General features: G+C 31.5%; 1 protein-coding gene and 1 long non-coding RNA gene across 6 annotated transcripts; both read left to right on the forward strand.

Moving 5' to 3' along the window:
• Positions 1–312: 312 nt before the first annotated feature.
• LOC126716900 (glycine-rich domain-containing protein 2) lies at positions 313–8,100 on the forward strand. Of its 5 annotated transcripts, none has more exons than XM_050417947.1 (8): positions 313–508; positions 621–738; positions 1,978–2,358; positions 3,262–3,534; positions 5,892–6,406; positions 6,532–6,656; positions 7,210–7,370; positions 7,456–8,100. In XM_050417947.1, exons 1-8 carry the CDS (start codon positions 348–350, stop codon positions 8,005–8,007), a joined length of 2,286 nt encoding a protein of 761 aa, XP_050273904.1. In that variant the 5' UTR covers positions 313–347; the 3' UTR covers positions 8,008–8,100. The 5 variants fall into 5 exon arrangements, 3 of the variants coding, with proteins under 3 accessions (XP_050273904.1, XP_050273902.1, XP_050273903.1); XR_007652332.1 differs by having other exon boundaries at positions 328–508; positions 7,205–7,370; positions 7,456–7,543; XR_007652333.1 differs by having other exon boundaries at positions 328–508; positions 7,205–7,370; positions 7,462–7,542.
• Positions 8,101–10,028: 1,928 nt separating this feature from the next.
• On the forward strand, positions 10,029–13,487 carry LOC126716902 (uncharacterized). The gene is made up of 3 exons (XR_007652334.1): positions 10,029–10,519; positions 10,717–12,338; positions 13,235–13,487. It is a non-coding gene; the product is annotated as an uncharacterized LOC126716902 (long non-coding RNA).
• The last annotated feature ends 1,896 nt before the right edge of the window (positions 13,488–15,383 follow it).

The raw sequence follows: 15,383 nt of genomic DNA on the forward strand, positions 1-15,383 counted from the left end.
AAGAAATGGGTAGGGAAAGAGAGAAAGAAACGATTTTAATAACTAATAATAAAAATAAATAAATAATATTATTTAATTAGAATAGATTTGTAAAATAAATGAACTGATGTGGGTGTTTTAGAAATGTGATAGTATAAAATAGAAAAAATGAATTTTTTCATGTAAAATAGATGATAAATTTACACGAGATAGTGTGGATGCTCTTAAAGCTATGGAATCATCCAAGCTCTTCTTCCTAAAATAAACACGAGCTTGCCACGTGGCTAACTATTACCACCTTAAAAGCCCCGTATTTATATTCTCTTAAACCAAACAAACCGTCCCATGTAACTCTCTCTCTGTACGACATGTCGGAAAGTCGAAACGCATCCGAAATTTCAGAAGCGGAGACTATTCGACTTGGGGTTGATCTCGTATCGGCTGCAAGGCGAAATATCGGGTTCTTGAGAGCTGTGGCCGAGTCTCAGTGGCTCCATGAGAAAGCAACCGTTGTTGAAGCTATAAGAAGGTAAATAATAAGGTCAACTGTGTGTTATTACACTCATCGTGCTTTTTTTTTTTTTTTTTTTCTCTTTTTGTTAAGGTAATCTGATCGGACGGTGTTTGTTGTTGTTTTTCAGGTATGATGAGCTGTGGATGCCGTTGATTTCTGATCTGACGGTGATGGGGTCACCCACTCCTATGGTTCTTCCACCTCTTGATGTTGAGTGGGTTTGGTTTTGTCACACTTTGAACCCGGTAATTAAACTGCACCTGCATGTGTCTCTGTTTGGTTGCTCAGAAAGCATAAGAAAAGAAAAGAAAGTTGTCATTTCTGTTTTTTAATGAGTAATGGGAAGAAAATAGCTGTAAAGTAACTTGTCATTATATCTTCGTTTGGTTGCTAGTAAAGCATGGGGAAAGAAAATGAAAGTGGTATTCTTTAATTATTATTATTATTATTATTATTATTATTATTTGTTTTATATGGGAATGAGAAAAAGTTAAAAGTTTCGATGATGCCGACATTTTGGATACTTGAAATGAAAAATAAAATCTCACTCAAGTGAGCTAGGTACCCCAGGTAGGTTAATAAATGTTTTATCTTCTAATGCTTTTTCCTTTTCTTTCTTATTCTCCAAACAAAATGTTAGATTATTTTTTGAGCAACAACAATATTAATATTCCTAACGAAAATTTTCGGAATTTATTTCATAACTATTGAGGGTGCGTGTTATAATCAGTGTGTGGTAAAAATAGTGTATCAAGTATTGCACTATTGCTCTCCATTTATTCTTTTCCAACTTGTGATATTTTATTTTATTTTATTTATTTCTTTTTAAATTTTATCCTTAGACAGATGTGAGAATCTTGCTGGCCTGTTCATATGTTATAATATTAGGTAGATAATTTGGTAACGTCACACATATTACAATATGTGGAAGAACAATGCTATTTGCTTTAGGTGGCATTATTTTTTGCACAATGCACATTTGAGGGATGGAAGCAGTTATATATTAAATATAGAGAAATAATACTTTTTAATGTTGTAGAAGAAATCATTTGTCCACATCTTATATATTAATTTTTACCATCAAATCTTTTTTTTTTTTTTTTTTTTTGAGAAGACTCTCAAACCATATTCATGCACTAGTTAGTGTGTGTTTTGGATAAATGAATTTTGTCAACTTATTTTACTATTCATGAACCACACTGTACTATTTCAACTAATTTTTATCTTTATTTACAGTACTTTTAGTAAAATGTTTTCAATTTCAGCAAAATAAGCAGTTTTCAAACAGACTCTTAATTGCAAATAAAATGTATTATTCATAGAAAAAAAAAAAAAAAAAAACCCATTGTATATATATATATATATATATTTCAAAAGTTACAGATAACACTTTTTTTGTTTTGATTTATTTAGTTTTTTCCTTTGCCTTGTGACACTGCTTTTTCTAAGAAGCTTTAATAAGTTGTAAGGATTCTAATTTCCAGGTGAGTTACCAGCAATATTGCGAATCAAGGTTCTCAAAACTCATTGGAAAGCCAGCAATTTTTGATGAAGAGAACGAAGAGTATGCACTGCTTAGATGCAAGAATATTTGGACTCATAAATACCCATCTGAGCCATTTGAGAATGAAACCGAAACAGATATGCCAATCCCAGTTGTCACAAACGAAGAAATTTTGGTGGAAGTCGCAAAACATAGATTCTTGTATTCCAAAATTTCAGAGGCATATAGGTCTGAAATTGTGTACTTAATTGCAGCAAGGCAAAGGTACAAGGGGTTTTTGTACATGGTGCAGAGTTTTTGTGATGAGTGTGCTCGTTTGGTGCCTGCCTCAGATATTCTACTAATGTGGTTGACACATCAGGTTGGTTTTCCTAGACACATTGGGTTTCTCTATGTTATTTTTGTATATTTAAAGGAAATGCTGAAGTCATAAACAATTTTACTTTAAAAAAATTACAAAGCATGAACTATTGTGTTAATTAATGTAATTGATGTCATACCAATAATAAAATAAATAAATTTCTAAATTATTTCTTTTGTGTCTAAAAGTCGGTACAAATCAATTTATAGATTCTATTAATAAAATTTGTAACTATCCATGTCATCACTTTTATTTTTTAGTCCAGATATATGCCTTTTTTTTTGTTGTCTTTTGCATGATTAAGGTCTCTCTTCTTATTTTCCACATTTATGGTTTATGTTATGTGTATGTTCTTTTCTTTTAGGATGCTTTTGTGATTTTTCTTTTTCTTTTTAAACACATAAATCTCTCATCAATTTTATGGTCAAATGATATATAACTAAAGAAGAGGTTTAATTTGGACTTACGGTGCTTTATAAGATTCTTATATACTTCATTATTTGTTAAATCCAAAAAACTACACTAAAAATCTCGTGATAAGAACATGTCATAGAGTTTATCTTGGACTTTTGTTAAAATTCAATGCCACATCCAAACTTGTTCTTGAACTTATAGGCAAAGATGATTTTTATTTTTTAAAATTGCAAAAAGAAATTTTTAGTAATAGTATTACTCCATAAAGAAAAGAAAACACACTGAGAAAAATGCTATCTCATTTTTGTTGGATTAACTTTATTTGCATTTATTAGACTATTCATTTTGGTATGTGTCGATTCTTTTTGTACTCTCATGAATCATGAGTTATTGCTTTCTATTACTTAATGCTCTTTTTTTTTTTTCGAAGTCAAAATAAGTATCTCTAATAGGAGTACAATTTTGATTTTGTGGGGTGGAATAAATTAGAGCTACCCAACAGTATATGCAGAAGACTTGAAGGAGATGGAGGGTGATATGGGGAAGGTAGTAACTGTGTGGGAAAGTGTGAAGGAAAAGGAAATGAAAGAGACAAAGATATTGTGGGAGAGAGCATTTGATCAACCTTATGAGAAAGCTGGTGGAGAGGTTGTGTTGGATTTGGATAGGGTTAACTTAGTCAAGGCACCAGTTTACTGGGAGGTATCAGATACAGATGTCAACACCAAATACAAGTCCATGCTACCAAGGTTCTTACTAGAGGTCGGTTTAACACTCACTATTTTTTGGTCTTTTATTCGGTTCTCCTATTTCTTAAAAGATTCTTTTCATGTTGAGGACCACAACTGTTTGCCTAGACTTACTTCAATTCATTTTTTTTTTTCATGTTATTTTAAGTTCCATCAATTCAGATCTTGAGTATAACTTTCTTTTTTTCCAAATGTTTATTCTTAGACAGATTTTCAACAAAATTTACATTAGACCTTAGCACCAAAGGATCATGTTGGATTAATAAATTAAACGGGCAGTGATTTTTTGTTTTTAACTTTGAATTTTTTCAAGTGTGTGAGCTGAACTTAGATCCTCTTCTTGCTTAAGGATGTCTTTAGATTTTTACCACCATATAACTACATACTTTGTATTGTTTACCAAGAATTAACCATTATGTAAGGTAAATACTGGTATGATTTGGCATTTTTATAGTTGGGTTAAGTACTGTTGCCACTTTCTCTATGCACCCACTAACCGCAATTATAATTTCTTTCTTGGGTGAGTACTTTCTTTTTGACCAATGCAAAATGCTAGCTCTTTTATATATATAAATCAAGCCATGTGATACTAGAAGTTACAAGTAATTTCTACAGTGAGGCAAAAGACCAAAAGTTATTGCTTCATAATGCAGTCTGTGACCAAGATTGGCAGGACTCATGGCCACCTTAAGATTCTTAGCATTATACCAATATTTTATGCACTTGATCTATTAACCATCACATGGTATTCCATTATTCCTATTCCTATCTATTGCTCATCTTGTCTTGTTTTATTTTTTTATTTTTTTGAGTAACTTGTCTTTTTTTATTGATAGTCTTGTTTGTTGATTTTGACAACTTTATCATATTATTTGATTATATTTTATTATACTAATTTCTATTCTACCTTCCCGGAGTTAATTTTACAGCGCACTCCATTAAAATGGAAATTGATGGATAGGTCAACAATATCATACAAAGTACTTAAATGAAAAGCAAACCACTATATTAATTGGGATTAGAAATATAGTTAGAAATCATTGTATTACTTATTATTACTATCTTAATTGCAACGAAATTTTTCATAATTTTATTTCAAGTTAGCATGATGGTGTTGATTCAGCAAGATTTGGTAATCATTCACGGGATAATTAATTTCACTAAATAAATCCCATCTACAGCAAAAGCCAAGTTGACTTGATGCCACCAATAGGCCCAACTTAAAAAAATAAAAAATAAAACCAAAATTGGCATTCCACTATAAAAATGCTATCCTCATTAAAAATACTTTAGGACAGAAAAAAGTCTTTTAACATCATATAATATTAATATACTAGTTAGGAGAGGAAAAAAAAAAATATATATATATATATACTTAAATTCATGGGGATTTAAATGGTAATTTCATTTCTTATGATGTTCAGGTTGTGGGCTTTTTTCTTCTAAAAAAAAAAAAGGTTGTGGGCTTTTCGCCATCCAGTGAATACGGCCCCAAATAGTGGGCTAATAAATGGCAACCCTTAAAGCCCCATTTCAATGTCAAGGGAAGAGAAAGTAAAGCTGCTTTAGGTTTCCTAGATGGTCCACTTGTTCTAAAACAGCATCAGTTTTGTGTAAGGCTTGGGCTGGTGCCATTACATGAAGTTCACCATTCTGTGAATTACAAAAGGATCATGGTCAATTTTTTGACTGTGCAGTAATTAAGGAATTCTACTTAATATTCAGTAAACCAATTGAGAAAGTGCATTTAGTATAAGTTGTGGTCAAACGAAAACCACATTAAAGGATTTGAGAGTTTCACAAAAATGAGGTGAGTTAATCTTAAGATCAAACATTTCAATATTTATTGGTTCAATGGAAGAGTGCTGAAGTAATGAAATATATTTCTTACTAATAATTTGACAATGTTTTAAAATATATATCTTCTAGATATTTTCATCTTCATTGGGAAATTTATGAGAATAGCAACTAATTTAATATTGGTATGCTGATTTTGGGATTTCTTTGTTGGGTCTAGCTATACACTCTTGTGATTGAAACCTCCACTTCAACATGTTGCCATGGGTTTTAGATGGTGAATGAAGTTCGGTAAAATTCAGTAAGATTTAACAAGATTTTTCTAATTAGAAGTACTTTCATAAGCAAGCTAGTTAGAGGTAATTCACTTGGGAAAGTCAGCTTCATATGAGAGCTTTTGTTATTTATTAGGGAGATTCATGTTTTCAACAAAAATCAGCTCCAATTAATTGAGTTTTTGTTATGAAATTAGAGATATTTCATTCCAAGTAACCTTTTTTTTGGGCACCAAAAGATACATAGAAGCACTTCATGTTTGTGTAACTTAAACCATCACTGCTATTTTAAACACAGGTCTGTGTGTTTGTAAGGCTCAACTCTAGGATGAAGGAAACACAACAGACAAGTGAATTTCTCCGCCTTGGTATGTTAAGATGTCACAGGGAGTTGAAGCTTGAAAAATCCATCTCCAAATTTCAGTATGATTCATGGCGGAAAGCTTGGCATCTCTATTGTGAGTTTGGGTCCAAGGGAATCAAACTTGAGCTACGTCACCGTGGTGGCTACTGTTTCAAAGGAAGTAGCTTGCAAGAGACTGTTACATTCCATTGGAATGACTTACTAAGAATATCTTCTCTAACTCTGGAAAGAGGAGTTGCTCAAGAATTGAGAATTCATGCTTCAATAACTCCACCAGTTCAAGCGCCATACTTGTTGAAATGTGTGCCTGACCGGGTCACTGATGATTCAGGGGCCATGATATCAGACGTTATTCTCAGAATGAATAGGTATCGGCCTCAAGAAGGGCGTTGGTTGTCTCGGACTGTTCTTGATCATGCAGGGAGAGAGTGTTTTGTCATTAGAATAAGGTAAACTTTCAAACCTTCTATCTTTGTTTGTTGGAAGACAATTTTGGTACTTTTGAGAGAATATTATGAATTTATGATGGCATTGTGTCTGTTACTTATTGACACAATTTGAACACAACTTTTAGAGTGGGAGAAGGGTTTTGGAGAAGAGGAGATGAAGCTCCCTCAGCTGTGAAATGGGAGGATAGGATAATAGAGATACGAGAAGGTTCATGGTCCTATGTTGCTGATTCCATTGGAAAAGCCCCTGGTATGTAGTATAAAAATTTTCAGTTAACTAGTTTTGAACAAGGTGCATCACATGTACCTGGCTGAGATTTGATGCAAGAGCAGAATCTGATTATCTGAAATTGAAGAGTGAAAATGCTTCTCTCTGGCAACAGCTTTATTTCTTTTACCTCACTTTTTTTAGGTGCAACTATACTACTTTAATCAACTTTCAGCAAATAAGCTTTATGTGATTATATAGCCACTAAGAAAAAAGAAAAGATATTCAAAGCTTTTATTTCTTTTCTTGCCTTGTCTTTCTCAACACCCAACTGGACTACAAATGAAAGAGTTACAAAAACCATCATGCATATGATTCATAAAATTTGTGCAAGGACACCATAAAAATTTATGCTTCATATTATTAGGCATGATACATGAGAAACAGATTTTCTAGTTACTTTTACCAAAGGTGTGTGACAACCATCTGACATTGGTTTCTTAAGAAATCATATATGTTTATGCTGGCTCTTCTGTGCATCTTTAAGACTAAATTTTAAACATTTTTTTCCTGTCATTGTTGCCATCTAGTACAGAGAAAATGGTTGGAACGGCAACACCAAAAGAACCACCAGAACAATGGAAAGCTGCATGGAAATTTTCAACAGGAGATGAACTGATGATAGGGTGGGAATCAAGTACATCTACATCTGGCTTGAGTTTCTGTCTGAAAAATCAAATGTCTCCAGAACCATCGGTAGGGAAGAAATTTATGTTTTTCTTACAATCTTGGTTATCTTCAATATATTGGTTGACAATTTAGATTCGAAACCATTCATTAGTCACAGGTGAGGCTATTGAAAGGGCGAAAAATGCAGTACCAAGTAAAGAACATTAAGTCAGAAAGCAAAGATGAAGAAAGCCGACTCAAGGATGAAGAAGAAGAGAAAGAGGAGGATGAAGATGAAGAGGGGTTTGTAACACTGGTTAGATTCACAGAGGAGAACCCAACTGGAAGAGCAACAGCTCTTTTAAATTGGAAGCTATTGGTAGTTGAATTGTTGCCTGAAGAGGACGCAGTATTGGTTCTTCTTCTATGCATTTCGATACTCAGAAGTGTATCAGAGATGAAGAAGGAAGATTTGGGATGCTTGTTAATTAGGAGAAGATTAAAGGAAGCAAACTTTGGAGCTAGAGATTGGGGTTCTGTAATACTCCATCCTTATTCATGTTCCTCATCCATCACTTCACCTTATATTCAACCATGGTATTGGAATAATGCCAAGGCAGTGATGGCATCAGATAGAGCAGATCACATAACAAGGCAACCAGCTTCAAATTACTCACCCGTAGAAGGCGGTGATAAGTTGTACAAGCGAGTGATTATAAGTTAATAAACATGAGAAGATGAGCATTTTTTTTTTTTTTTTTTTGCTACAATAATTTATAAATTATGGGTGAAAGATACAGAGAATTTTGCGTTGATAGTGTTTATTACTTGCTTAGAAAGCATGTGCTCCTGCCATCTGAATTAAAGATACTTGATCTTGCATGTGCACTTTGGATAAAGAGACCCTTTTGAAAATGACTCGCATAAAAAAAGTTGTTTTTGGCTTAATTGAGTGGAAAAATATGCTATTAGGATAACGGATACATCAGCAATAAGATTGTTTTGTGACACGGGATTCCCACAAGCAATTTGATTTTTAGGCTTTAATTAAATAGATTAATATGCAATAGGATAAGAATACAGATTTGCATCCATGGTGGAAGCCATTTGGCCACACCAAGTGAATGAGTGCGTAGAGCTTTGCTTTTGAAGTCTTATCTGCTTAAAATTCATCAAAGAACGAGTTCATATAGTCTTGACCCTGCTCAAGTGACTTCAATTCATATCTAACCTCATGGTAATAAGGGTAAAGGGTGAAAGTTCAAATCACATAATAAACCTTTGTCAATGGAGTACTCATCCCGTTGATCCCAATTTTTAAATATATTAGCAACACAATATGTTATACTATGTTATATATGTAAGAGTAAATGCAGAAAGGAAAGCATAAAATAGGAACATTAAGAACACGAGTGTTACGTGATTAGCCTTGTCAGCTTACGTCTACGAAGGAAACTCTTAAAAGCTACACCTTTATTATGTAAAAGTGCCCCCCAAATTTTTTTCAACATTTTTTTAGTATATATATGTATTAATTTTAACACTTTGTTTCAATAAATTTGTACTTTGCCCCCCTCAGCAATATTATTGATATTTTAAAGGTTATAAAAAATTTTATTAATCTAAAATCAGAAATAAATTTAACAAGCTCAACAACAAAATTTACAAATAACAAATTTAAGCCCAAACAACACCCCAAAACAAACTCACGCAAGACAAACAAAAAATAAAATAATATAAAAAAATTCCTAAACTGATTCTAACTAGTCTAAGCGAATGCTCACACACATTTGACAACATGCAAGACACCCAAAAAAAAAAAAAAAAAAACCCTTAACTTTCTAAATGATTACTTATTTGGAGTTTCAAAAAAAAGAAAAAAAAAAATTGTTTATACTTTTTTCCCCTAGCTCCAAGTCGTCGCTCAATCCTTGCTTATGGAAATAAACCTTTGTCAATGGAGCGCTCATTTCAACGTTCTTATTGGTAATTCACATGAAGCACACTAGGCTGAATACTCATATTCATGACCATGCACTTGGACTTGGGGAAATGTCTTGCATGTGTCAGCTTCTGTTTTTACATTAGTCATATATCTCAAGTATTACGAAAAAAAAATCGACAATAAAAAGGACTTCAAAGTTTTTACCAAATTGGCAAAGAAATTTCGCCTTGACTAGCTACATGATCTAGAGATGTTGGTCCACTCAATATAGCAACTTGGAATAATAGTTATTTAAATTTTTATATTTCAATTTAAGAGAGACTTTTCAATATTTAAAAATCAATTAAATAATAGTTATTTAAAATTTTAAATTACAGTTTTTTTTTTAAATCTTTCTAAAATTACTAATTAAGTTTTTGTATTTAGATTTTATTAACATCTCTTTTACTAATCTATATATATATATAAAACCGAAACTTTTGAAACTTCCACAATTTTCCACATCATCGCCATTTAAAAAAAAGCTTTTGAAACTTCCACAATTTTCCACATCATCGCCATTTAAAAAAAATTAAAAAATTATTTTTATTTTCCAATCCACGTCATCATTTTTTTTAAATCATCAGCATTATTAAAAAAAAAAAAAAAAAACTCCACGTTATCATTTTTTTTTAAATCATCAGCATTATTATAAAAAAAAAAAAAAAAAAAAAAAAAAAAAAAAAAAGCTAAAAAAACCTATTTCTATTTCCACGACAAAACCAAACTCGATACCCAAATTTTTGTTCTCCTTCCCCAAACCCTTAACCTCTTCTTACACACCGCCTCTTTGTTCTCTATTTCTCTCCCTCATCTCTCTTCTCTACCCTTTCAACCTCTGATTTGTTTTTGTTCATGGCAAAACATACAACTCTACAGTAAAGGGCAATTTTCCTTTGGGATGTGTTACTCCATAGAATTGATTTCTATTTTTCATTTATAACTGCAAAATGTTCTCCATTATCGACTGCATGAGAGAGGAAGTCATATACTGAGATTTACTTTAGACTATTGGTCAACTGTGAAGTCCTTTTATTTCCCTTTTTCCAATCCTTCCAAAATCAGATTTTTTGCACTGTGAAGTCGTTTGCTCCTTTTGTTATTATTATTATTTTTTTTGTTTCTCTTAAAAATATAGATCATAATGGTGTCATGTCCACCAGGAGGTTCTTTGACTTATTTTAACATGGTTTTTTTTAACATATGTTCTACTGTGTTTGTCAGGCTGAAGAGCTTGCCGCTGGACGAGATGGTGAGCCTATATAAGTGAACGTTTTGTCTGCTTTGCTTTTCTAAATTCTTATTGTTTTTCCTTCCTTTGTGTTCATTGCCGATGGGAGATCAGAGTACTAATTAGCCCAATTACGTTCTTTTCTTTTCTATTTTTTTTTGTTGAATCACTGCTATTATCTAAATTAATTCTTTGCTTCTTGCATATTTCATTGACAGGTCAATCACGTAGCCACTGAATCATCATCACCAACATTGATCGTTCGTGCTAATTTTTCTATTATATACTATCCTTTGTGTAAGTTCCTCGATAAAACCCTAAACCTCTTCTTACACACCGCTAAAATTATTGAACAAAGAGGAATTCAATAATTTTGGTGTTTCTCAAGAACTCCTTGGTAAGATCACCTTGAATCCTCAATCTTCCTTATCTTCTTCCTTTTTTGTTGCTGTTGTCCTAATCTATTTGCTTATAATTAATTTGTGGTTTTTGTTTCCATAGTTTTTGAACATTCTTGAATTAGGACGAAATCAAGATGACTTTGAGGCTGAAGGATTGATTTGGGGTTTTTATTAGTTTTGGGATTTTGGGGTTCCTAATTAGGGTTTGCTGCAATTATAGATTTCAATTGCTAATATGTTTCCTCTTTGTTCTTTTTTGTTTTTCCCAGGGGAACACCATAGAAGATCAAATTCTACCTATGCTTTGTCTCTTTGTGTTTTGAGGTTTTAATTTAATTTAGGATTTCATCCCGAACCTGTTCTCTTTATTTATTTGTTAGTAGGAGTGAAATTGTGGTTTTTGGGTCCAATTTAGCACTTTGGTTTACTAATTTGTGTTTTTTTAATTCAAAACTTCTGAATAAGGTTTTAAATATATTTTGGGTTCTATTTGTTGTTATCCATATAATTGTAGACAAGCTATGAGTCTTCCATGTTTGAAAGACTTAATCTTCATCAAAATATATGAACACTAACAAAAATATTTTTAATTTTACATTTCGTAGGATTTAGTTTTCTGTATTTTGGTTGGTTGGTTTTGATTTAATTTATTGGGTATCAAACCTGTGAAGAAGTTTGGAGAGCAAGCTTGATCAGCTTTGTGGAGGCTCTTTGTGTTCTAAACCTGCTTGTATGTTAGTAAGAGCAAAGTAGATGGTGAGGTCTTGGGTTCAAGATCCAGCCAATGTATGTGTATCTTACTTATAAAAAAAAATGTAGGTTAGCTCAGTCTTTAGGCTTATCATAGCAATTTCTGTTGTAATTTTGTACAATATAAGCTCTGTTCCATTTCAATTCCTTTTATACATTGTATAGTTTCTTCTTATAGTGTTATAGTTTTTTCAATGATATGATTGTGATTTAAAATGGTATGGAGAGCTGCAAAGATATGTTTGATCTAAATTCCAAAAGGAGCAGCCAGGAGCAGCTATGCTAATTGTTACTCCCTATAAGATGCATTTAGATTTTATTTATTTTGCCACTTCCCTTATTGTTATATCACTGAATTATCCTCTAGACTTATTATATTTGTAAATGCTCTTGATGAATTTTTTTCATATTAGGGAAGTTATTAATTATCTCTAATTTGTTTTAATTGGAACTCTTACAATACAAATATGTAAGTACATATATGTAATTGCAGGTACAGAGCTACAGCCATGCTTAGCATGCCATCAACCTCATTGAAATTTATGTTGCATAAAGGATATAAGAAAGTTGTGTTGTTTTCACCTTGCAATGGCAAAGACAAGATTTAGCAAAATAAGTACATGAGCATCCAAAGTTTTATTCAGCAAAAATATAATCAGGATGAGATTTTGATTGGTTTCTCATGTCAGGTAATTCTCCCAATTCTTTTCAAATTTGTTTTCCTAAATTATATCCGTTTGTCTCTCTATTTGTTTGTAAACTCCACCATTGAATCTCTGTACATCCCTATTTTTTCCTCTCTTTTTTCCATATGGATTTTTCTTTTATTTCGTTTGGTTCCCTATTGCTTGATTATTTTTCATGTTTTTTTTTTTTTTGTTTGATGGGTTTCCTTTGGTTTTGGAGGATTGCAAGGAACACAACCTAGAAGGTTTTAATTCTTCTACTATTCCGTTTTGTTCCTTTTTCTACTATTAAAAAAAAAAACAGAACAAAGTTCTCCATTGTTCTATGGTTCATCATTTTAAGTTGTACCATGTTTTTTTTTTTTTTAATTTAATTTTTTTAATGAAAAAGTTGTACTATGTTGATAAAACAAAGTTTAGAAATTTAGTACTTTTATTGTTAATTGCTTCTTCGCTGAGATGTAATTGTTCTCAACTCTATAGGATTCTCTTCTTTTTTCTTTTTTTTTTCTTTTTTGGTTATGGTTTTTTTCCCTAGCCTGTGTTTATATTAAACATGTTGATGAAAGGGTGATTATTTACATTTAAAGCTATTTTTTTTTAATGAGAATCACAAAGACATCTAAAACTGAAAAAGAAAGTTTAAACTCCTAGAGTTTAATTTATAGATTGCTTAAGTTGAACTTTATGCCCTAAGACTTTGGGGTTACACATCAATTTTTTCATCTTTGTTGAAAATCTGAGTTGGATCATATTTTGTTCCTGAACCTATTACTGTTTTAGAATCCAAATTTTGGATTGGAATCATGCTTTTCTATATTACTTGCAATTAATTTTTTAACTCAAATTTGTAGTTGGATTGTCATATCTTTTGCCTCACAAAATGTTAAATGTTGTAGGTGGTTTCTTTTACCCAAATTTGTGTTGTGGACTTTTATTATTGCCCATAATCCATCCTATGATCCTTGCTTGACACTTGAGGTTAGAAGAAAAGGAGAGAGCCCCCCTTTTTAAATTTTTTTTTTTATTCCATAGCTATTTTCAACCAGACAAGACTTGGTTTTGGGGCATTAATTGTAAGGCCATGAAAGTTCTTAAATTGAAGGATTTACATTGGCAACTGCTTATTCTTAACTTAAATTTGTTAAGATTCTCATCCCTTTTTTAGTCAATTTGTATTTTCCTTATATTTTCCCCCATTTTGCTCTTGCTTTAACATTCTGTACTATTATGGGTTAAAAAAAAATTATAATATGCTTTGAGCCATAATATGCTTTGAGCCATGCAAATTATAAAAATTATCCCGTGCATCGCACGGGTTAGCGACTAGTTATAATTATTATTTTGGACCCTTCTTCAAGGTTAGAAAAAGAATACAAAACCTACCTCTATATATATATTTTTCAAAAAAAGAAATATTTTAATTGTCATCCTAATTTTTTTTCCCCCCAAAAGGTAGCCATAAAACTATAAAAGCTTTATGTAAAAATTTTGAAAGATGAGAAAGTAGAAATGATATACCATAAATGGAAGACTGAGAATGTAGAAATGTATGATCAACCAAATAAAAGAACAAAAATGTCCCAATTTTTATTCTTTTGTATATATCTCTGGTATTAAAAAAATTGACCCAATCAAGGATGCTCTATGAATAATGTGGAAATGTCAACATTTTCCAGTCTAAAACAGGTTAGATACTGAGAACTTGAGTTGGATCAGGATTCGGTAAGTGAGATTGTTGTTGAATTTAAAAGGAACAGTCCAGGGAAAAAAAAAATGTTAATGTATAAAAATTTTCTTATTTTAAGTTGAACTTGGTTGTCTTGTACTAATTGTTTGTAAAATTTAGACTAAAAAGAACGAGACTTGGAATTTTCTTACTCTTTTCTTTTCCAGGCGGCTGCAGCAAAAGTATTGTAATTTAATTAATTAAATAAAATGAAAACTATTTCATGGCATATTGGCATGTGAGCCAAAAAACAAAAAAAAAAAAAACCATGAGTCAATTGAAAATCTAGTTTTGAAGAAGTACATGTACATCGTGATCTTTTTTTTTTGGATAAGTAAGAAGTACATCATGATCGATGACATATATAAATATAATATATATATATATAGATTAAATAAGAGGTCATGAAAATTCATAGAGAAAGGATCCCTTCTATATGGGCTTAGCTCCTTTTCAGTGGTCCCTTTGTTGATGGCTTTTCATAGGTTAGCAAGATGCCAAGCAAGAACATATGATTCAGATGTCAACATTGTTTATTGACGAATGACGATGGCATCACGTGAGTCAAAACAGCTTTCTAGATATGTTTTGCAATGGGTTTTATCTCCTTTTCTATCACCTCCTAGAAAGTTCATTAAGAAGACTGGTTTTTTGCTTACCACAAGTATAGGAGGTTGATTTTAATATAAACTTTGAAGCTAATACTACTGAAACACAATACTCTTGACTAAGAAGATTTTTTTTTTTTTTTTTTTTTTGGGTGCGAAAAGGAATTTTATTTTAAAAAATAAATAAATAAAAGATTACATGATAACATGTTCAGCTAGAGGCACTTCTCTATGAGTGCCTATTTGAAAATTGTCCCAAATATACTGCTCAGAAATAAAAATAGGGCAGGTTTCATAAATAAAAAATTTGCATTCTTGTGAACTTCATTTCTTTGTTAGTCTGTTTGTTACCATGTTGACCTCACGATAAGCGTGAAGAAGATGGACAATCTACTCTTGCCCGATAAGATTCCTGCAATCATCAATTAAAGGAACAAGATATGGTGCATATTAAGGACACGTTTGGTAGATTGTAATAGACACTGTAATGTAATAAATATTTTTATGGTATAACTATTCAGTTATTTAGTTATATTTTTATTAAAATAAATAGTTATTTCTTATAAATAGTTATTTTTCAAAATGAAGAATAATTATTCCTTATCAAAATTACTGAATTTTTATTCTTTCACCTTATGTAATAACTTTTTAAAAAAAATTTCTTAAAAAGCCATTAGTTGTCACATCTTTAAAAGGAAAGAAAATAAATTT

Source organism: Quercus robur, chromosome 3, assembly GCF_932294415.1.
Source record: "Quercus robur chromosome 3, dhQueRobu3.1, whole genome shotgun sequence".
Lineage (NCBI taxonomy): Eukaryota > Viridiplantae > Streptophyta > Magnoliopsida > Fagales > Fagaceae > Quercus > Quercus robur.

Bases quoted from the DNA above. Each gene is read 5' to 3' on its own strand.
- LOC126716900 (XM_050417947.1), top strand. From the start codon at position 348: ATGTCGGAAAGTCGAAACGCATCCGAAATTTCAGAAGCGGAGACTATT. The intron at 739-1,977 runs GTAATTAAACTG...TCTAATTTCCAG, and splicing joins TTTGTCACACTTTGAACCCG to GTGAGTTACCAGCAATATTG. The intron at 6,407-6,531 runs GTAAACTTTCAA...CACAACTTTTAG, and splicing joins TGTTTTGTCATTAGAATAAG to AGTGGGAGAAGGGTTTTGGA.